Source organism: Hemitrygon akajei, chromosome 7, assembly GCF_048418815.1.
Source record: "Hemitrygon akajei chromosome 7, sHemAka1.3, whole genome shotgun sequence".
NCBI lineage: Eukaryota > Metazoa > Chordata > Chondrichthyes > Myliobatiformes > Dasyatidae > Hemitrygon > Hemitrygon akajei.
In genome coordinates, this window is record NC_133130.1 from 109,657,365 (window position 1) to 109,681,929 (window position 24,565).

A 24,565-nucleotide genomic window follows, 5' to 3' on the forward strand; every position below is an offset into this window, starting at 1 on the left:
AACCTGCCCCATCTCATTCCCTAACAGGAGATCCAGTATCACACTCTCTCTAGTTGGGACCTCTATATAATGATAAAGGAAACCTTTCTGAATACGTTTGACAAACTCAGTCCCATCCTGCCCTTTTCTAGTATAGGAGTCCCGGTCAATGTACGGAAAGTTAAAATAATCAACTATCACACCCCTACTTTTCTTGCAACAGTCCACAATCTCTCTACAAGTTCGCTCCTTTAAATCCCGCTGACTATTGGGTGGTTTATAATATAATCTCATTATGTGGTCATCTTTTCTTATTCCTCAGTATAGTTTCAATAGATGAGCCCTCCTAATCTGTCCTGTCTGGGTGCAGCTGTGACATTTTCCCTGACTGTAAAGCCACCCCTCCCTCTTTAATCCCTCCTGTTCTATCACATCTAAAACAACGGAACCCCAGAACATTGAGCTACCAGTCCTGCCCCTCCTTCAAACAAGTCTCACTAATGGCTATAATGTCATAATTCCACTGGCTGATACCTGCTCTAAGCTCATCCACATTAACTATAATACTCCTGGTATTCAAATAGAGACATTCAGAACATTATTCTCAGCTGCTCAGCCTTTCAATTCCTGTCTTTGTATGTAGGCTTAGTGATGCACCATCAATAACTCTCCGAGACGTAAGGCGAGATATAGGCTTTTATTGGCTGGAAGAAAGAACAAGCAGCAATTGACCACCACACTGCATCCTGGAGACTGAGGCCGGGGCAGAGTCCCCAATCGCCTTTATACTGGAGTCTGTGGGAGGAGCCACAGGAGCAGTCAGCGGGGGGGGGGGGGGGGGGGGGGATGTCCAGACAGATATATGTAGTTCACCACACTTAGTATCATCTTTTCCTAAAACCACTCCACTACATTCCCAAGCACTCTGCTTCCCATCCCCCTGCACCTCCAGCCTTGTTGTGCTGTAGGAAATGGCAGATTTTTCACAATTATCATCATCAGAATCATCTAACAATAAAATCCCAGAAGTTTTCACCCGGTCGATGATTTGAACATTTCATGCCGTCCTTCAGTCAGAATTTACTCACTCAGACAGAGACTCCCCGTGGTCCTTTCTTGCTGCCACTAGTTCTGTACATATTTATACCTGAGCAGTGAAATGATGGAGGATGACCTAGTTTGTTTTAAAAAGGGTGTATTCAAGTGTTTAATGCCAATGGTATTTCCATTTCAGATCATAACCCAGATCTGCTCTGTGTTTGAATGCTGAAACTAGGTTTATGCACTTGGCATAACTCAATAGAATTACAAATTGGATCACAGTCAGGTCAGAACATCAAATAATATCGAGTTCTGACGCTGAATGATTAAGAACAGCATGTTTGTCCAAAGTTATTAGCAATGTGCTGAGATAACACTTTTTACCATAACAACAAGAGTTTGTGTTCGGCTCACCTCCTTTGACTAATCCAAGATCTTTGTTATTTTGGCCAAGCTATGGATCATAAACTCAAGAGACTCGGCGGACGCCAGTCACCTCACCCTTGAGATGGAGAGGGAGCCAACGGCCACACAGATTAGGTGTGACTGTACTTTAGGTAGAAGCAGTCCTTTCTCCTTTCAGCTTGGGTGGTTTAGATGACTGATAGGACTAATGGGTAGATTCTTCAGCACTGCAAGGACAGGGTGGGTTCCATTAGGCACCGAGGCGGCAACATGTCTACCAGAGCTTAAAATGAAAGCTTCTCAGATAGTGGCGGTGTTGAACCCCAGAGTGGGGAGCAGAAGGTGGGCTAAGTCCCAGTCCACAGGGGACGCTTGTTACATGATATTTTGCAGGTGCGGAAATTTTGAGCAACACGCACAAAAAGTTGGAGGAAGTCAGCATCTATGGAGGGGAATAAACAGCTGGCATTTCGGACCCAGACCGTCAACAGGATTTTCTTTGTCCACCTTTGTCAACACCACTGCTTTGGTTGTATTGTGGTCATCGGATTCACTTCACAAGCAAGCAGTCCCCAGTTCAATCCAGGTCAGGAACAGACTTTTAAAGGTTCATTTTTTTTGTCAAAGTATGTTTGCAGTATAAAACTCAGATCTCTCTTCTCCAGATAGCCTCAAGACAAAGAAATCTACAGCAGTCATTTGAAGAAAAATCTCAAAACCCCCTCCCCACATGCAGATAAACAAATCATGCAAACGGGAAGAACTTCAAACTCCCCCCACCCCATGCAGAAAATCAAGTTGTGCAGACATCAAACCCCTAAACACCCCACATTCGTGCCAAAAAACCTAACAAGTCACACCAGACAGCAACAAGAAGGAGCGGGTGAAGCCACAGTGTATATAAAACATTACGAACGAGAAGTGTCCACAGTCCAATCCTTTAATCGCAGAACTCGGTAACATCCTCCGACAGCATCGAGGGAGAGGGAGAGAGACCAGTCAAACACAGCAGCAGTGAGCGACAGGCTGTCACACACAGACACCTTATCCGGCAGCATCCAGGGAGAGGTCATCACTGCAATAAGCAAGAGGCAGGCAGTCGGTGCTGAACACTCGCTCACCTTCTGCATTCGCCTCGATGTTTCAATCTTCCTCAACACTTAAATCAATCACAGGGCGTAATTAGCGAGGATTAGAGCACAGCTGGGTGTGGTTGGTCAGGGTGGTCTCAATGGCAGAAGCCCTGTGCTCCTCTGTAATATTTTTTATGATCGCAGGACAATGCTGGACATTAGAACTTCAGATACTGCAAATCTACCACACGTGAGCTGGTCATTGGTGGAAGAGCTAGACTTGGACCAGGCCTTGTCAGTGCCCACTACAAGAAGGCATCAGAGCCAGTGTGCAAACGCGAGCCAGTGTCTGGGACGTTTCTCTAGTCATCGAGAGAGCCCGTTGGACATTAGAAATGTAAAATGCTGCTTGTCTATTTCCCTGCTTATTGGGGAGACCGATGGCGGGGGAGCTGTGTGGCAAGAACTAGGCCTCAGTCCATGGGCTTGCCTGTTGTAGCAGTCCAGAAGAGGAGAAGCCGGAGGCAGCACAACACGCTGTCTATGCTGGGCCGGGGGCTTGCCCCTCTCATTGGTGCTGCCCCCCAGTGTTCGATTGGTGGCACGACAAGGTGGATATAGTGTCTGTGTCTGTTGAGAACTGCTTGTTCTTGTTGATAACACTTACGCACCATCAATTTATAGGACATGTCCCTCAGGGACTTGGGCTCGTATAATATTTTATTTTGTGTAGGAGCACTGTTTGGTTTGGTTGTATTCATAGGGATTCTTGTATGGTTAAATGATAAGTGTTGAACTTGGACTCATCATTCCTCACATGGACATTCGAATTAGGATCAGGAATAGGACATTTGGCCTTGCAAGCTGACAACATCGCAGCAATTTCATTCATTATTCAGCAGGGTTTGACCTGAAACATTAAGAACTCATCACTCCACAGACGCTACCTGCCCTGCTGAGTGTTTCCAGATTGTTTTATTTCAGATCTCCAGCATCTGTAGTTCCTTTAAAAAAAAATTTTCATTAGATTTTGCCGTGTTGCTAATTCAACTTTCCAGTCAAATCAATCAGAGGCTCTGCTTCAAACGTGTCTTGGGGAGAGATCTAAACACTTCTGAAGGGATGAACTCAAGTCGCCTCATCTGTTGTGAAGGGACAGTCCGTTATTTTTAAACAGTGATCTTGATTTCAGATTCTCCCACAAGAGAAACTCTCCTCTGTGTGTCCACCTCTCAAGTGGGAACTCATTCTGCACGATTAGTCCCACAGCTTCAGTGATGCAGGTTCGATCCTGAGCTCTGGTGATGTCTGTGTAAAATCTGCACGTTCTCCCCTTGACAACATGGAAATATAAATATGAAACATCCCTCGTGATATTGTATATTGCAATCTCTTCTGACCTCTAAGCTGCTGCAGATACAAGGCACACGCGTCCAACTTTCATAAGACCACCTGTACATTCTGGTCCTATCAAATGTCTTCTGGACATCTAAATCTGCCTTTGGGTGGGCATCAAATCTGCCCTTGGCCTCCAGCTTCTCTAACCTGCCCTTGGAACTGAAAGCTCGTGTCACCGCAGCCACCCTGGTAAACCCGCGACCTTTACAGTCACCAGGTCTTGGAGAATTTATGGAATTCATTGCCACAGAGAGCTACTGAGGCCAAGTCACCGGGTGTGTTTAGGGCAAAGATTGATAGGTTTGGATAGTAATGGGATTAAGATTCACTGGAAGAAGACAGGAGAATGGGAAAGGAAAATCAGCTATGATTGAATGGCAGGTAGACTCCTGAGACGCATGGCCTAAATTTTCACCTCTATTTTCTGATCTTTACATTTGTCAAAATGAATACAGAAATCCTACTCTGGCCTAACCAGAACTTAATGTTTGCCTGACCTCACTTTGTTGTATTGATCATCTCTATTTATGAACCCTGAGATTCAATACAGGACTGTTATCTGAACATGACAAATCTTCAGAGATCTGTGCAGATGAGCTCCATTTCTCTGTCTCTGCACAAGAATCTATCAACCTCTGCTTTAAATATACTCAGTGACCTGGTCTCCATAGCTGCCTGTAGCAAGGAATTTCACAGATTCACCACCCTCTGGCTAAAGAAACTCCTCTGGTCCTAAAATCCTCCACTATAGGAACCATCCTCTCCACATCACCTCCAGCTCTAGGCCTTTCAATATTTGATGGATTTCAGTGAAATCCCCACCCCTCCCCCATCCTTGTTCTTCTAAACTCCAGCAGATGCAGATTCAGAGCCACCAAACGTGCCTCATATGATAAACCTTTCATTCCCAGGATAACTTTTGTGAATATCAATTATTGTTACTTTGCAGTGTGTCTGGTAAGGCTCCAGCTGTTGGTTCCTCAGCTCCTATCCAGTCCAAATCGGTTCTTCCCAGGGTTCACCAGAGGGTTTTTGATCAGACCGGGTTATATCCCAAAGCTGAAGTTAACATCCCCTCCATAATCGACTGAACTACATCAGCACCAGCTCACCTCTCCCCGGGACTCAGATTCACACATTCCATTGACACCCACATTCCCATTAAACCCAAGCAACGCACACAAAACGGAAGAACTCAGCAGCCCAGTTAGTATCTCTGGAAAAGAGTAAACAGGTCAACTTTTCTGACCGAGACTCTTCCAGCATCTGCAGATTTTTTTCCAGATTAAACCTACCTCCTCTCACCTGAGAAAGTCTGTCCGGACACCTCTCTCTCCTTTTCTCTCTTTCTCCATCAAACTTTACCATGTCTGCCTCCCCACAACCCCTCTGTTTTCCTCCCTTTCTCTCTCTCCCCTTCCCTTTCCTCCATTCCCTTCCTGTTGTTTTTCTATGTGTCTCTCCCCCATCTAATCTCATATCTTATTCTTCCTAACATTCTCACCGTTATCCACTATTAACCAAGCTTCAAAACATGGGCCTCTGTGCCTCCATCTGCACAGGATCCTCTCCTTCCCTACTGGTAAGAACATCTCCTCCTTGCTGACAATCAATACAAGGCCTACTTCAAGGCTGCATGCTTAGCCCACTGCTCTGCTCTCTCTACACTCATGACTTGTCTGGCTAAGCACAGCTCAAACAGCATCTACAAATTCACCCATGTTGTTAGTAGAATCTCAAATGGCAACGATGAGGCTTACGTGAGTGAGATAGGTCAGCTGGTTGAGTGACAACAGCAGCCTTGCCCTCAATGTCAGCAAGACCGAGGACTTGATTGTGTGCTACCGGAAGGGGAAGTTGTCATTGAAGAGTCAGACGTGGAATTGATGAGCAGCTTCAAGTTTCTGGGCTTCAAAATCTCAGAGGATCTATCCTGAGTTCAAAGCATGGATGCAGTCCTGAGTTCAAAGCATGGATGCAGTCCTGGGTTCAAAGCATGGATGCAGTCCTGAGTTCAAAGCATGGATGCAGTCCTGAGTTCAAAGCATGGATGCAGTCCTGGGTTCAAAGCATGGATGCAGTCCTGAGTTCAAAGCATGGATGCAGTCCTGGGTTCAAAGCATGGATGCAGTCCTGGGTTCAAAGCATGGATGCAGTCCTGAAGGCGGCTTTCATTGATTCTCTTATGGTTATTATTCTATGGCTTTATTGTGTGTGCCCGCAGGAAAATGAATCCCAGGGTTGTACGTATGCAGTGACTTATGGATAATAAATTTGCTTTGAACCAGTGGTTCTACTTAATTACGAGTTTGAGAGATATTTTATGTGGAAGACTTTTGCAACTTGCTTTCGATGTACAGTGGGGAGCATTCTGACTGACTGGTACGGAGAACACACGGAATGGCGAGAGGCTGCAGAGGGTTGTGAACTCTGCCAGTTCCATCACCCTCCCCACCACTAAGGGCATCTTCAAGAGGCCGTCCCTCCAGGGGGCATCCATCACTCACCATCTAGCACACGCCCTCTTCTTGTTACTACCATCGGGCAGGAGGTACAGGAGCCTGAAGACTCACACTCATCAGAGCAGGAACAGCTTCAACCCCTCTGCCGTCAGATTCCTCAACAGTCCCGGAATCCAAGAACACTTACTTATTTTGATTTTGCACTATTAATTTTTGTGATTGATAGTCATTTGATGTTTTGCACTGTACTGCTGCTGCAAGACACCACATTTCATGTCATAGACCCAAGATATTCCGCGGATGTTGGAAATCCAGAGCCCCACACACACACACACAGAGTGCTGGGGCCCGGGGGATCTGAGCAGGTCAGGCGGCGCATACGGAGGGAAATAAGCTGTCGACGTTTCGGGTCGAGACCGGAAACATCAACCGTGTATTCCACTCCATAAATCCTGCCTGGCTTGCTAAAGTTCACCTCATTTAAATCGGTGATAATGTATCTGATTCACTTCCTCGTTTTCCTCTCTCCCCCTCCCCTATACGTTCTCTCAGCACCTCTTTCTGTACAGCTACTGTACGAGTGTCCACCGCCCACCGGCTCTCTGTAACCCCTGGAGTACTGCGAGTTGCCTCCATCCCAGGGGTCGGCAACCTTTTTGCCTCTGTGGGCCGGATCGCGTGTTAATGAGCGGACGGTGGGCCAGATAAATGCCATAAAAACTTGAAATATAGGAATTATCCATTTAAATACATCTAGTTATGTATTGCCTCAAGTTCATGAATAACGCATGCTGGAAAATCATTTGTGCTTAACCAAGGCTGCCAATTAGTAATCACAGAACTCAGCTTAGTTGCAGCTTACTTCAATCAAGGCATCTTTTGAATCTGTTAAAAGGACACAAAAAATCTTTAAACATAAAACGTATGAACATGATGTGGTGGTGAATTAAGTGGAATAAAAAAGACAATTTTAATGCAAACAGTCGATAAATCAGTGTGAAACTTGATGCTGTTTGTTGCTTGGAAGCTTCTCAATATCGGGTGTCAGACTTGTCGATGCCAAGAGCGAGACATTAGACAGATGGGCATCAGTCAGTCTTGTTCGCAAATGGTTCTCGTCGTGCTTCATGCTTGAAAATAATCCCTTACACAACTTTTACGACAACCCGTCGACATTTCTTCAACTCGCCCTGTGATCATTCTTGCTGACAGGCTGATAGATGCAAATAAAGATTTATTAATAAATCAGTCAACTGGTTTCACCTGTTCTTGCACCACAGAACTTTTGGCAAGAGTTTCTCGGGCGAGTGTTAACCCGTTCAGTGCCAGATGTTACACTGGAGAATGTGGAACAGTTTAACCTGGTCCTGATGAAGGGTCTCGGTCCGAAACATTGGCTCTTTCTTCCTCTCCAAAGATGCTGCCTGACCTGCTGATTACCTGCAGCATGTTGTGTGTGTCGTTCTGGGTTCCCAGCATCTGCAGATTCTCTCGTATTTTTAAACAAGTGGTACTTCCTCAGCAAGCGGATTAATCCATTTTAGTTCTTAGGCATATTAGATTGGTTCAAAGGTTAATTCGATCCCTGCAGGACTTACTGAAGCTTCTTCACGATGTGTTGATACAGAAAGTGTTACGGGAGGATCCCAACCGCACCAGCTTCCCGGAGGTAGACGCTCGAACTCCCAGAGTACGCACAGCGGGCGCGGCTCCTTTAAGGCCCCTGATGTGCTGGAAGCGATCTGCAGCAATGTTAGTGCAGAGTTTTCTTTGTGTGAATTTACGAAAGCTGTTAATAAGCAGTAGACTTTTCGGGTCGAGTTGTTTTCATCCAGCTCAGCCGGAAACATCAACTGTGTATTCCACTCCATAAATCCTGCCTGACTTGCTAAAGTTCACCTCATTTAAGTCGGTGAGGCAGAGCTAAGTAGCTATGGCAGCCAACGGCAACTCCTTTGCTTGCATCGTCAAAAACCGTCCTATTTCTATCTTTAATATCTCTATTTTTCCCATTCAGGGTTCTTTTGAAGACCCTGACCCGGAGTCACACGCTGACTACGGTTCTTTGCGGGAATGGGACCCGCTCTCGGGGTTCCACATTCAGCCGCAATTCGCACGCCAAAGTCTCAGCCTAAGATTTCTCGCACGGTTTCTGAAGCCTGGGATCGCGAGTAACCGGTGACGGGCAAATCAAGGGTCTGTGTCGCCACAGGGGATCCGTGTGTCGTTGGGGGAGTCAGATCATCTACTGTGTGCCTGGGGTCCCAGGATCCAGGCTCAGAGCTCGAAAATGACGGAGCGGACTTTTAACAACGTAAAGCAGTGAGTTGTTCATTATCTCTCCCGCTCGTTGGCAAATGGAATGGAGTCACCTTAGTAGGAGAGAAAGAGAGAGAGAGAGCCTGCAGCATGTCGAATTATCGGGTGAACTATGTAGTTTTGGGGGTAACTGCAATTCTGTCTTTGCTCACACTTGAGTGCTGGTAGCGGGTGCGCTTTATTTTTGTCGGTGGGGAGAAGGGAATTGTTGCTTGCCGCTTCCGCTCGGGAGGGAGGGAGGGGAGCTGGTGGGGGGGGGGGGGGAGAGCTTTAAGGTTCTAACACTTAACTGTCATTCGTTCTTTGGGGCACTCCTCTGTTTTCATAGATGGTTGGGAAGGAAAAGCATTTCAGGATGTATATTGTATACATTTCCGACATTACATGTACTGTTGAACCTTTGATAATGTATCTGATTCACTTCCTTGTTTTCCTCTCTCCCCCCCCCCCCCCATACCTCCCTCCCTGCTCTGCCCCTTTCTCCTCAGCTACTGTACAAGTGTCCACCACCCCACCGGCTTTCTGTAGCCCCTGGAGGACTACGAGTTGCCTCTATCCCTTCGCTGTGTGTTGTGAAGCAGCGTTCTACCTGTTAGCCGGAGTTTGCTCACCACAGCGTGATAACGAGACGCTTATCGGCCAGCTTCCCAGAGACAGACACTCAAACCCTCCAACCCTCCACAGCAGCCTTTCTCAACTTCTTTTGCCCTGGAAATAACTTTCAGATCTCAGGGAACCCCTGCGTAAAAATATTATATCTACAGCTCACAATACAATATGGTAATAATAATCCAAAATTAACTGTCAATGTTCTTTTGAGTGGAGAATGAATTTTAGCCAACCTTTCTTTAAAAATAAACAGGTAGTTTAAGCTTAGCTTACTTTTCTTGAAATTAATCTTTCATAAATTTTCACAACTCATAAGGCAAACAATAAATTACAGTTAAATAGCTGGCTTAAGCCAAAATGGGATTTAATATTTCTAAAGGTAGGCCTGGTAGATTTAATTTAAATGAAGGCTGTAAGTTGGTTTTAATTAATGCTATTTACAACATGAAAGTTCATTGACAATGTTAAATAGTAAAGTTGCTAAAAACCTTAAGTCAAAACAATATGAATAAAGACATAGCCTAAGACAGACTAATACAAAACTTTGAAAAAACATTTTCTTACTAAGTGACATGATCAGGCTCTAATACAGGGCTGGCACGTGAAACCTGGGCTTGTTTTTACTGCCCAAATACTCAATTCTGGATTGAAATTGAGATAAGCACAATGGATTTCACCTTCAGCTGAAATGAGAGGATTTCTATCCTTGCTCTCGATGCTTGTTAAACAAGAAAAAGCTTGCTCACACATGTATTAAGTTGAAAACTGCAGCAAAATGTTCATTGCTTCCCAATGAATGGCAGGATACTCTTCTTTCACAGAAATCCAGAATGTCCTGGGGCAGGTCAGTAAATCTCATCTTGAACGCATGATCAGACTGTAGCTCACAAAGTTCTTCTCCTCTCAAAGAGAAGCCGAAGATTCAGAGAAAGGGTCTCTCACCCAGTCATACACCTGTGTTGAAATGGAGGAAAAATACTGCTCAGTTTTGTTCTGCAGTTCTTCCAGGTGGTTTTCAATAAGACTTGAATCTTTCTGATCCTTCCTCACTCTCCAGCTCAAGCAGCAGTAGAAACATTTGAAGATTTCCTTTTGCAACATGATTTTTACAAAGATTGTTTCCTTTTAAATCCAAGAATCTTGTCACTTGAAGTCAAATTTTTTTTTTCTCCAGAGCCTTGCAGAGACTGGTCCATACGATGAAATATGTCTGTTAGTAGGCTAGTTTCTGCAGCCATTCTTCATCTTCAAAGCACTTGGCAAAATCTGGCCTACAATTTTCTTGAAAGTACTCCTGCAATTTGCCTATCAGCTCAAACACCCTGTTGAGAACTCCTCTGCTAAGTCACCAGATTTCAGTAGGAGACAGGTGTGCTTCCTTGTGCTTCCTTGTCCAAGTTTTCACATTGTTTTTTAACCATTAACTGGCCTTTGTTTAACAAAGTTAACCGTTTTTGTAGCATCATCCAAACTTTTTTCATTTCGTCTCCAAGAGTTCTTGACATCAGCAGCTCTCTCTGAAGAAAGCAGTGTGTTGTGACAATGTCAGGACTTTCTTCTCTTTTTACAGGAGAAACGAAACCTCTCACGGAGCCAACCATTGATGGGACCCATCAGTACAGATGCCAACGCAGTTCCTCCAAGACAGACTTTTTGTTTCCAGATATGAAGACCAAACATTAAATATATCTCAGCCTTTGCTTGTTTTGGGCGGCTCTTTGCAACAGAAAAAATGTTTTCTTGAATTTCACCATCATTTACAAATCTTACAAATGCTACAACAAGACACTTATTGGTGAATTCTGTTGACTCAATAACCTGGACAGAGAAGCTGTTGTTTTTCAATTTATCACATTAAACCTCTTCAGCACCGTGACATGTCATCGAAACGTTGACTAATCATACCGTTTGAGAGTGGCCACCTTCTCGCCTGAACAAGAATCACGCAAGAGCCCGTTCTCGAGCTACTATATGCAGAAAACTCTGCTGTTCTCACACACAAAGAGGACGCGCTACAGGCTGCAGTAACTCAGTTCGCCAAGGCTGAAGGGCTCTCGGGTTAACAGTCAATTTGAAGGAAACAATGATCCTCCATCAGAAGCCCCACATGACATTTACCACCCACCTGGGATCTCCATTGACAGCCTCCCTCTCACCATGGTTGAGCAGTTCACCTTCCTGGGCAGGGTCATCTCTAACAATGAGGGACGTTGACAATCAACTCATCAGAGCCAGCAGTGCCTTCGGCTGCCTCCAGAAATGAGTGTGAAAGAACCAACAGCCATGTGAGTCCAGAAAAATCCAGGTGTACGGGGCTGCTGTCCTCACAACACTGCTACACGGGTCTGAACCCTGGGTCTTGTACTGCAAGCGGATCTGGTTGCTCGAGCACTCCCATCAGCACTGACTCTGCTCCATCACGGGTATCAGCTGGCAGGGTCATGTCCTCAACAACGATGTCCAGGAGAAGGCTCGGCTTCCAAGCATCAAATCCACTTTGGTGCTCAGGAATCTCCGCTGGCCAGGCCACGTGTCTCATGTGGACAACTCCAGGTTACTGGAAGTTGTACTCTACAAAAAACTCTCTCAGGGCAAAAGAGATTGTGGTGCCCCATGCAAGAGGTACAAAGACCAACTTAAGCAGCAGCTCTCAGGCAAATATCGAGGTGAATGAGTGACAGCAGCTGGCTTGTGACAGAGGCCGCTGGGGAACACTGATCCACGGAGCAGCCACGACTATTGAGGAATCCAGAAGAGCGACTGCTGAAGGGAAGAGGAGATGCGGGAAGGATCCCACTATCCAAGCACCCACATCCCAGCCTTACCCGTGTCCCTACTGTTCCAGAGCCTGCTGATCCAGCATTGGCCTCCACAGTCACCAGCGAGGATTCTTCATCCCTCCTGATCTTTACATCATCGCTGAGCGTGAAACCTTTTCGATTTCTCATACTGCATCCTGTCCTAGCATTTGACCCACTATAATTTACATGCTGGCATTACTAGGTTCTCACCAACTGTGTGACTTTTCCTTTTCTGGGTAATAAGTTCTGCTATTAAGTAACATGCTTCCTGTATCCTTTTACTGACTGACTTACTAACAAGAGCTTTACACTGTTTGCTCTAAGATTCTAATAGCTGTTTAAAATAATCAGCACTTTTGTGATTTTTTAAAATTAATTTTTTTGAGTTTCTACAATATGACTACAAAAAAACCTATCAACAAGATGGAGATTAATACAGTGCAAAACAAACGTGTCTAATATATAATTCATGACAATAAGGAAAAGCACCCAAAATAAAATCATATAAAGTTAGTATCCTCCCCACCCTCTCACTACAAAACTCGAGGCCAACCATTACAATATATAAAAGAAAAATTAATCAGAGCGTTCAACCCCACAGAGCTGTAAATATATAATGCCTACTACCAAAACTATAATGTAATTCCCATCAAAAATGATTTGTGGTTAAGTGCCTTTTCAATTTTGCTGGAGCCAATGCTACATTTGTAATTTGTTTGCCACAGTCCAAGCACAATGGAATAGGCACTTGTTTCACCAGTCCATGTAAAACCCATTGATAAGTAGCTTTCATTGTACAGATGGATGTTTTTGTGTCTGTTCTTGCACTAATGCAGTAAAATGACTCACAGATACCAATTCAAAAATGGTCACATCAGACATGTCTGTAAAACACAGGGGTAAATAATATATTAAAATGGGCGAGTCCATTCAATGCTCGGAAAACACATTTCATCAGCTGACCATCCTCCCCTCCCAGCTCACCAATTATCAGCCTATCGTCCTCCCCTCTGTGTAATACAGCACTCACCAATTATCACCCTTCTGTCCTCCCCTCCGTGTAATACAGTACTCACCAATTATCAGCCTACCGTCCCCACTCTGTGCAATACAGCGCTCACCAATTATCAGGCTACCATCCTCCCCTCTGTGTAATACAGAACTCACCAATTATCAGCCTACCATCCTCCCCTCCGTGTAATACAACACTCACTAATTATCAGTCTACTGCCCTCCTCTATCTGGTGTGAAAAACAGAATGAACAGGGTCCTACTGTGCACTGCCATACTGGGCTCAGAGATCTCCAATGAGATTGCTAATGGGGTTGCTTAGTCGCTGCCCACTACTGTGAGCACTAGCATCACGCGTGTGAAGTTCAAAAAACTATTTTCAGTTTTTTATCCAATCATGACCTCTTGCGGAAGCCCAGTTGAGAAACACACCTCCAGACCCCAACCTTGGACCCTGAGCGGCCAATTGCCTGCCCAGGATCCAGCTGAACACGTGCAGGTCAGTTGCACTAGACTCTCCGCAATGAGAGGTCCCGTCGTCGGAATCAAGGTTACTGCTTTTACTGTGGGGAAGCTGGCCACCTGTGGGTGGAATGTCCGAGGCTGCAGCCACCTGGAGAGCTGCTGAGATGTCCAGTGTCATGAGGACTGTGACGGTAGCAGCCATTACACACAGTCCAATGGGTTCTTGTGTCAGACTGAAGGCGGAGTTCATCTGGAGTAACAACTTGAGGCATGCGAAGGTTTTTGTGGACTCTGGGGCAGAAGGTAATTTTTCTGGATTCAGGAACCACCCATCGGTTTGGCAGCCCAGTGTGAGAGTTGAGCCAGTCCATGCTCACAACTGTCCTGGATGGCTGGCCACTAGGTTCCGGGCAGACCCAGCTACAGACTGTGGTGTTGCAGGTAAGGACAGGAGGTCATGTGGAAGATATTAGTTCCCACAGTATTGACTCTCCACTCCTACCATTGATGCTTGGGTATCCTTGGCTGTCCCAGCATAACCCATCCATGGACTGGAGGGAGGAGAGAATCATTGCAAGAGGGTTTGTTTACGGTATGCTGTTCCAATCTCCAAACTCTCCCGTGACCAACGATCAACAGGGGAACACCCTTCAGTGTGAGGTAAACGGAGACCTAGTCCTGTCTCAAGGACAGACAAGCTGGTTCCAGTCAATGGGACTGTGCAAGTCCCAACATAATGTCATCAGGACCCCACAAGAGCTAGACAGAGGGAATCTCTAATTCAGGAGAGGACCAAGGAGATGCCGGAGCAGTCTGGAAAACTTCCAGCTTAGTTTAAGGAATCCAGCCATCAGGTCTCAAGGAAGGGAAAGGCTCCTTTACACCTATCCTTGTAGACTATTCCTGGGGGCGGGGAGGAAGGTGCAAGAACCCTCTCTAATGCAGCACTCTCATTGCTTGGGGTATACAGACAGGGACACTGATTTGGCTGCTGGTTGTACAAGCGAACTTTGTGAGCTTAGACTCGGAGGTCTGTCAAATCCCCCATGCCACCTAAGAAGCTTCAAGAGTCGTCCTCAAAGGAAGGTCCAACACCCAAAATGGCCAAAATCCCTCCTGTCTACAAGGAGGCCTTCAACAAGAGAATGGCCTCGACTCTGCCACCTCACCAAGGCTACGACTGTGTTGTAAACCTGTTACCAATATCACCAAGACCAAGGAGATGGTGGTGGACTTTAGGAGATCTAGGCCTCATATGGAGCCAGTGATCATTAATGGAGAATGTGTGGAGCAGGTTAAGACCTACAAGTATCTGGGAGTACAGTTAAATGAGAAGCTAGACTGGACTGCCAACACAGATGCCTTGTGCAGGAAGGCACAGAGTCGACTGTACTTCCTTAGAAGGTTGGCGTCATTCAATGTTTGTAGTGAGATGCTGAAGATGTTCTATAGGTCAGTTGTGGAGAGCGCCCTCTTCTTTGTGGTGGCGTGTTGGGGAGGCAGCATTAAGAAGAGGGACGCCTCACGTCTTAATAAGCTGGTAAGGAAGGCGGGCTCTGTCGTGGGCAAAGTACTGGAGAGTATAACATCGGTAGCAGAGCGAAGGGCGCTGAGTAGGCTACGGTCAATTATGGAAAACCCTGAACATCCTCTACATAGCACCATCCAGAGACAGAGAAGCAGTTTCAGCGACAGGTTGCTATCGATGCAATGCTCCTCAGACAGGATGAAGAGATCAATACTCCCCAATGCCATTCGGCTTTACAATTCAACCGCCAGGAGTAAGATATGTTAAAGTGCCGGGGTTAGGACTCAATGTATTTAAGTAAACTACTTAAGAACTTTTTAAAAGCTATTATTAATGCTTTTTGAGAGGGTAATTTTAGATGCATATCATATTTTTACTGAGTTAAGTATTGTATGTAATTAGTTTTGCTACAATAAGTGTATGGGGGATTGGAAAAAATGTTGAATTTCCCCATGGGGATGAATAAAGTATCTATCTATCTATCTATCTAATTGTCCCCTGTGGAGCCAAAAGCAGAGTTCTTTAAGTTAGAACAAGTTCAGCAGACAGTTGAGTGTTAGTGGAGGGCAATTGGTTGGATCTTTGATGTAGAAGGAAGTGAAAGGCTCTCAGATCTTTCTGATGGGAGATGGAGGTGTACAAGGACTGGGCATCCATTGTAGTGGTCCAGCAATCGGTTGTCCAAATGGTAGAGGACATGCAAGGTGCCCCAAATGTAGTTGGAAAGGGACTGGACAAGGGGAGACAGGATGGATTGAGATATGAAGAGATAGGTTTTCTGGGGCAAGAGCAGGCAGAAACAATGGTCAGTCCTATTTGAGGATCTTGGTTGAGAGATTGAAGTGGCCAATGTGGGGTTGGACCACTGTCAGGTTAGAGCTGTGGAGGGGTGATCTCCTGCTGTAATGAGACCGGTGACATTTTGAGATGGTGGCCTGGCTGTAGGAATGAAGATGTATTCCAGAGCCATAATTGAGCCTCTGTATTGCAGAGGTCAGTTCACCAGCCTTCGATGGCACTGCTCTTGTCTGTGGGCGTGCTGACCAGGCTGGGTGAGTGAATGAAAGCATCCACATTCACAGGGAGTGAGATTGGAGTGAGCCAGGGAACAGAGAAGTCACAGTAGTTGATGGCAATTGGAGATGAAAAGATCAAGAGAGGGTAAAGGGCCCAAAGGAGGTGTCTGAGGCCAAGGGGAGTGTTGGAGACATGAGAAGGGGTCAGTTGGGGGGGGGGGCAGAGTGTTGAAGTAGCCAAGGAGGTGGAAGTGAATAAGAAGAGTTCCACATCCCTGTGGGCTCAGATGTAGTTGGGGTGAGGTCTCCGCTCAGGGGTTGGAGTTGGGCAAGGACTGGGGTCAAAAGAGGGGTGAGTGTGGGATCCTGGGTGAAAGATGGGGGGAGGGAGTAGTTAATGTAGTGTGAGGGCTAGTGATAAGATACTCTGCTGGATGCTCTGCAGTGACTAGTGGGGTACCGCAAGGCTCAGTGCTGGGACCCCAGTTGTTTACAATATATATTAATAATTTAGATGAGGGAATTAAATGCAGCATCTCCAAGTTTGCGGATAACACGAAGCTGGGCGGCGGTGTTAGCTGTGAGGAAGATGCTAAGAGGATGCAGGGTGACTTGGATAGGTTAGGTGAGTGGGCAAATTCATGGCAGATGCAATTTAATGTGGTTAAATGTGAGGTTATCCACTTTGGTTGCAAGAACAGGAAAACAGATTATTATCTGAACGGTGGCCGATTAGGAAAAGGGGAGATGCAACGAGACCTGGGTGTCATTGTACATCAGTCATTGAAGGTGGGCATGCAGGTACAGCAGGCGGTGAAAAAGGCAAATGGTATGTTGGCATTCATAGCAAAAGGATTTGAGTACAGGAGCAAGGAGGTTCTACTGCAGTTGTACAAGGCCTTGGTGAGACAGCACCTAGAATATTGTGTGCAGTTTTGGTCCCCTAATCTGAGGAAAGACATTCTTGCGATAGAGGGAGTACAGAGAAGGTTCACCAGATTGTTTCCTGGGATGGCAGGACTTTCATATGAAAAAAGACTGGATCGACTAGGCTTATACTCACTGGAATTTAGAAGATTGAGGGGGGATCTTATTGAAACGTATAAAATTCTAAAGGGATTGGATAGGCTAGATGCAGGAAGATTGTTTCCGATGTTGGGGAAGTCCAGAATGAGGGGTCACAGTTTAAGGACAAAGGGGAAGCCTTTTAGGACCGAGATGAGGAAAAACTTCTTCACACAGAGAGTCGTGAATCTGTGGAATTCTCTGCCACAGGAAACAGTTGAGGCCGATTCATTGGCTATATTTAAGAGGAAGTTAGATATGGCCCTTGTGGCTAAAAGGATCAGGGGGTATGGAGAGAAAGCAGGTACAGGGTTCTGAGTTGGATGATCAGCCATGATCATACTGAATGGCAGTGCAGGCTCAAAGGGCCGAATGGCTACTCGTGCACCTATTTTCTATGTTTCTATGTTTCTATTTAGCAATGAGTAGCTATGTAGAGCCTAACCACTTCAGTGTGTATTTACTGGCATTTGCCTCCTGCTGGCCGTATTCCCCAAGAGCCTGGGAAGCCTCCAAAGGCCAAATTATTCATTAGGAGGGGTGTATAACACAGCCCAGCATGTCCATGCTGATATCAGGCACCATTCACATCAGTCCCTTTTACTAGTGTACTTGGTCGGGGACTGCTATGCCTTCCTGCTCATCCCGATGCTTTTCAACACTGAGAGTGCCTGCCTCCACACCTTCTCGGGGTATTGTGTTACTAGGTTCAGATATGGCCCAGGTGCGAAGTGAGAGAGTTAAGCAGGTCGATAGTTCAGAAATTTTATTGTGAACAGTGTTAAAGGGAAAATAAACAATAAACACAAGGCCAAGCAGGGCAGTTAACTAAGACTCTCAAACAGGAACCGAAGTGTACACCGTGGCTGAAAAAGAACATCTAATTATTAAATGAATGTCACTAGTCTTTAAAGTCGGTTGACTCAAAAGTCCAATTTCTCAGGCAAGGCTGAAAGCAAAACAGACGGCGAAACATTGCTGTTCTTTGTCCAAGTCTCGACAAGCTCCTCTTCTTCTTCTATTTCCGGAAGTTTAGACGCATCGAGGCGTATTACTGTCCTCTGCAGGATGTAGAATTAATTACAGAATTTCTAGAAACTCAAATTCTCAAGTATAAACCAGTCGCATGTAGAAACAGAATGATAAACTTTTCAATCAGATGGTGGTTCTCTTGATGGCCAAACAAAGATTTAATAGAAATACAAAATACATTTAAGTCAGACAACCTCTTGAGCAATATTCTTCTTTCAATTTTATAATCGATTACAACTCAGCAAAACATGCTGAACTGTCTGTGGACTACCACAGTCACATAATCCAGTTGAATGTTTTCCTATTATAGAATCTTTAGGAAACAGTTTAGCCCACAATGCCCCAACCCAAGTCTTGTTAATTTCACCATATCTCTATGATTTAAAGAGTAACAGTCTGAGACCTTTTTAACTAGAGGGTGACTAGAAAAGAAATGCCTTCCCTTTAATTCATTTTCCCAATCCTCTTGCAATTTCTTCTGTGCCTTTTTTAAAAATCCTACTTCTCAATTCTGCTCTGCCGAGGGGTATTCTAATTCCTACTTGCCCACTCTGTAAGGAAGACTTTGCAATGCCATCCACAATTTCATTTCCCTCCACCCCAGCATGCCCAGGTATCCATGCAAATTTAACTTCACAACCCATCTTCCCTACTCTAAACAAAACTAAGAGAATCTCAGTAACTATGTCAGGACGAGCTTTTGATTTATTTCCTTTTATAGCCTCTAAGGCAGCAGCAGAATCCGAACAGATGACAACCCTGCATGGCCGAGAGTCTTAAGGCCCAGAGGATTGCTAATAATTCTGTTGCAAAGCCAGAAACACCATCTGAAACCCGGTGACCAATCTCAACTCCAAGTTGAGACACGTACATCCCAAATCCTGCCTTACTGCTCTCTGGGTCCACTGAGCCATCAGTAAAAATCTTCAGATAAGATCCCCATTTATTATTTAAATATTCATTTACAATTGACACTGTTGAAATTGCTTTGCTTCCTTGAAGCTGAAAAAGGAGGAATAGGTCAACTTCTGGTTCTGGCAAAAGCCAAAAAGGAATGGGTGGCAAGCAAATTTGGTCAGCTATGTCTTCCATACAACCATATAACAATTACAGCACGGAAACAGGCCATCTCGGCCCTTCTAGCCCGTGCCGAATGCTTACTCTCACCTAGTCCTACTGGCCCGCACTCAGCCCATAACCCTCCATTCCTTTCCTGTCCATATACCCATCCAATTTTACTTTAAATGACAATACCAAACTTGCCTCTACCACTTCTACTGGAAGCTCATTCCACACAGCTACCACTCTGAGTAAAGAAATTACCCTTAAACTTTTGCCCCCTAACTCTCAACTCATGTCCTCTTGTTTGAATCTCGCCTACTCTCAATGGAAAAAGCCTATCCACATCAACTCTATCTATCCCCCTCATAATTTTAAATACCTCTATCAAGTCCCCCCCAACCTTCTATGCTACAAAGAATAAAGACCTAACTTGTTCAACCTTTTCCTGTAACTTAGGTGCTGAAACCCAGGTAACATTCTAGTAAATCTTTTCTGTACTCTCTCTATTTTGTTGACATCTTTCTTATAATTCGGTGACCAGAACTGTACACAATACTCCAAATTCAGCCTTACCAATGCCTTGTACAATTTTAACATTACATCCCAACTCCTATACTCAATGCTCTGATTTATAAAGGCCAACATACCAAAAGCTTTCTTCACCACCCTATCCACATGAGATTCCACCTTCAGGGAACTATGCACCATTATTCCTAGATCACTCTGTCTACTGCATTCTTCAATGCCCTACCATTTACCATGTATGTCTTATTTGTATTATTCCTACCAAAATGTAGCACCTCACACTTATCAGCATTAAACTCCATCTGCCATCGTTCAGCCCACTCTTCTAACTGGCCTAAAACTCTCTGCAAGCTTTGAAAACCTACTTCATTATCCACAACACCACCTATCTTACTTACTTACTAATCCAATTTACCACCCCATCATCCAGATCATTACTGTATATGACAAACAACATTGGACCCAGTACAGATCCCTGAGGCACACCATTAGTCACCGGCCTCCAACCTGACAAACAGTTATCCACCACTACTCTCTGGCATCTCTCATCCAGCCACTGTTGAATCCATTTTACAACTTCAATATTAATACCTAACGATTGAATCTTCCTAACTAATCTTCTGCACGGAACCTTGTCAAAGGCCTTACTGAAGTCCATATAAACAATATCCACTGCTTTACACTCATCAACTTTCCTTGTAACCTCTTCAAAAAATTCAATAAGATTTGTCAAACATGACCTTCCATGCACAAATGCATGTTGACTGTTCCTAATCAGACCCTGTCTATCCAGATAATTGTATATACCATCTCTAAGAATACTTTCCATTAATTTACCCACCATTGACATCAAACTGACAGGCCTATAATTGCTAGGTTTTCTCTTAGAACCCTTTTTAAACAATGGAATCACACGAGCAATACGCCAATCCTCCGGCATCATCCCCGTTTCTAATGACATTTGAAATATTTCTGTCAGAGCCCCTGTTATTTCTACCCTAACCTCCCTCAAAGTCCTAGGGAATATCCTGACAGGACCTGGAGATTTATCCACCTTTACATTCCTTAAAAGCACCAGTACTTCCTCCTCTTTAATCATCATAGTTTCCATAACTTCCCTACTTGTTTCCCTTACCTTACACAATTCAATATCCTTCTCCTTAGTGAATACCGAAGAAAATAAATTGTTCAAAATCTCCCCCATCTCTTTTGGCTCCACACATAGCTGTCCACTCTGATTCTCTAAGGGACCAATTTTATCCCTCACTATCCTTTTTTATTAAAATAACTGTAGAAACCCTTCAGATTTATTTTCACCTTACTTGCCAAAGCAACCTCGTAATTTTTAGCTTTTCTAATTTCTTTCTTAAGATTCTTCTTACATTCTTTATATTCCTTGAGCACCTCATTTACTCCATGCTGCCTATATTTATTGTAGATATCTCTCCTTTTCCTAACCAAGTTTCTAATATCCCTTGAAAACCATGGCTCTCTCAAACTTTTAACCTTTCCTTTCAACCTAACAGGAACATAAAGATTCTGTACCCTCAAAATTTCACCTTTAAATGACCGCCATTTCTCTATTACATCCTTCCCATAAAACAAATTGTCCCAATCCACTCCTTCTAAATCAGTGGTTCCCAACCTTTTTTTGCCCATGCCCCACCTAATCACCTCTAAAATCCTGATGCCCCCTGTGGTGATATTTAATTCTTATTATTCAAAAAGTGAACTCCTATTCACCTGGAGGAAGCCTAAAAGACCATTAACTTGGTTTAAACAAGCTTCCAAAGAACATGGCATTCATGAAAGAGAAAAATAAAAGAACCAAAGGACTGTTAAAGTTCTGAGGAAGAAATTACTAAGAAATTGTAAAAAAAAGAACATTAAGTGATATTAAAATAATAAAAATAAATAAATAAAACAATGCCGATTCATTTCTACAGCATACAAAGACAGATACACCGTTTAAAAGAGATGACGCAATGTACACACCTTCACACCACCAAGAACCGAAAGCTACTGCAAAAAGCAGCATTGGCGCGACCTCGTACGAGTTTCTTACGCGTTTGGACTTGTTCATTCGTTCCTTCCTACATCAGTCAATTCATTAATTTAATTATGAAAGCCATTTGATGGTTGTAATGATGGTGATACACTATATATACAGTACATACGCAATTACACATGTACATACAAGTATTTTTATGTATGCATACTGTATATACACTTATGTATTAACTCGCACACACACTCATACTCACACAGACTTGCTAGAAAAAATTCACTGTTAATAACTCATTTTCGAATTCCTGAAACCCCATTTGTTTGCCCAGTTTTCAACTGATCTTAAAGCCTTTTGTACCTGCTTTAATGTATACTTGACATTGCTTCCTCTTTTTCAGATTGCACCATCGTCTGCAAACAATGAGTTGCCAAATCCTGTCCCTACTTGCTCAAAGATATTGTTTATCATGACATTAAAAAGAACTAGACTAATGACACTTCCTTGAAAGGTACCATTATCTATTTTAACTGACTTGGAGCTTGTTCTGCCTATTCTTACTTGAATTGTCCTTTCCTTAAGAAAATCCTTGATCCAATTAAACATTCTACCTCTAATTCCCACATCATAGAGTTTAAGTAATAAACCATCCTTCTATAGTGAGTTATATGCCCTTTCAATATCTAGAAATACATTTACCATTACTTCCCTATTTTGAAACACCTTTTTAATATCATGATCTAAAAGGGGAACAGATTCCATTGTTGATCTTCCAGTTCTAAAACCATTTTGATAGGCAGCAAAATGTCCCTTATTTTCTAAAAAATAAACAAGTCTGTTGGCGACCATTAGTCCCACAGTTTTACAAATACTGATGTTAAAGCTTTAGGCCAAAATGAACTAGGACTAGACTCGTCTTTACCTGTCTTTAAAACTGGAACTACCACCGCATGCTTCCATTCTACTGGTAACTTTCCTTCTTTTTACACTGAATTAAACAAAGCTAGCATTTCTATTAATACAGAGTCATCTAAATGTTTAAGCAATTCATAACACAGACCATCCCTACCAGGAGAAGTGTTTGAACCTCTCCACCACTTGTACTACGACAGGTACGGTATGGAGTTAAATACTATCACGATTAAACAATTAGCTGACACGCGCAATTGCCGCATCTACTGCGCTGCCGATTCCGTGGTTGCTACAGGGCCCCCCTCTCTAGGCGCGGCCCCTGAGGCGCCACAGACCTGTGTCCACTGGAAGTCCTGGATCAGCGACTTGTCCAAGATGTCCTTCGCCAGGATCCAAGTACGTTCTGCTGGACCATACCCTTCCCAGTCCACAAGGTACTGGACCACGTACCCCGCGGGATGCCAGGGGGCGCCGCACAGTATAGACAAGGGAACCATCTACCAGGCGGGGAGGAGGGGGAGGTGGGGTGACTGGGGCCGGGGGAGAGGCTTGAGCTGGGAAACATGGAATACTGGGTGGATCTTCAGTGACGCTGGCAGACGCAATCTATGACACCCTGTTGACAGCCTTTTCCACTACAAACGATCTCACGCAGCGTGGTGCCAATTTCCGGTTCTCACTTTCAGGGGAAGATCCCTTGATGCCAACCAGATCTCCTCTCCTGGTCTGAATGGCCTTACCTGTCGACGGAGCCGATCAGCCGCCGGGAATGGTGTTTCCGGGCGCGCAGCAGAGAAGCCCTGGCTCCTCTCCAGGTGCGCTTGTAGCGCTGGATCAGCTGTTCAGCAGCAGGAATCCTACGTTGATCTCCTGTCAGGAAGAGCGGGGGCCGGAATCCCTTCTGGCATTCAAAGGGAGACAGACCGGTCGAGGACGGCTGGAGGTTATTGTGGGCGATCTCTGCCCAAACCAACTGGGAGCTCCAGGACGTGGGGTTGAAGAGGCAAGACAGCGCAGGGTTGTCTCCAACTCCTGGTTCACTCACTCAGTCTGGCCATTAGATTGGGGGGGGGGGAGGAGCCAGACGGGAGGCTGGCCGTCGCTCCTACAAGAGAGCAGAAAGCCTTCCAAAAGCGGGAAGTGAACTGTGGTCCACGATCAGACACTCTGTCTTGAGGAAAACCATGGAGTCTGAACACATGCTGAACCATGAGTGTGGCAGTCTCACCAGCCGATGGGAGCTCGGGGAGGGCAATGTTGGGGGCAGCCTTGGAAACTCTATCCACAACGACCAAAATGGTGGTGTTTCCGTCAGACGGGGGCAGACCTGTGATGAAATCCAGGGGCAGTGGACATAACAGACCCGCAGGACGCTGGCGTGATGTAAACCCCATTCGGATATGTCCATACATGGCCTCCTCTACTGCCATGATGAGGCCAAACTCAGGTTGGAGGAGCAACACCTCATCTACCGTTTGGGTAGTCTCCAGCCCCTTGGCATGAACATTGAATTCTCCAGCTTCCAGTAATTCCTTCCCCCTCCCTTCCTCCATCCCAGTTTCACTCTGCCTCCTCCTCCAGCTGCTTATCACCTCCCTCATGATTCTGCCTCCTTCTACTACCCACAGTGCTTTCCCCTTACATTCCTTCTTCACCTCTCCTGCCTATTCCCTCCCTGCTTCCCCACCCCCACCCCTTGATCTTTCCCCTTACTGGTTTTTCACCTGGCACCTACCAGCCTTCTCCTTCCCACCCTCTCCCCACCTTCTTTATAGGGCCCCTGCCCCCTCCCTCTTCAGTCCTGACGAAGGGTCTGGGCCCGACACGTTGACTGTTCGTTTCCACGGATGCTGCCCG

General features: G+C 44.9%; 1 protein-coding gene across 1 annotated transcript in view; it reads right to left on the bottom strand.

The window, feature by feature from the left end:
- The window catches only part of LOC140730142 (transcobalamin-2-like), a 77,791-nt gene extending 54,586 nt beyond the window's left edge, over positions 1-23,205 (bottom strand). Inside the window, exon 1 of the mRNA XM_073050275.1 lies at positions 23,044-23,205. Within this exon, the coding sequence (XP_072906376.1) occupies positions 23,044-23,205 (162 nt within the window). The remainder of the gene's footprint in view (positions 1-23,043) is intronic.
- Between the last annotated feature and the right edge of the window lie 1,360 nt (positions 23,206-24,565).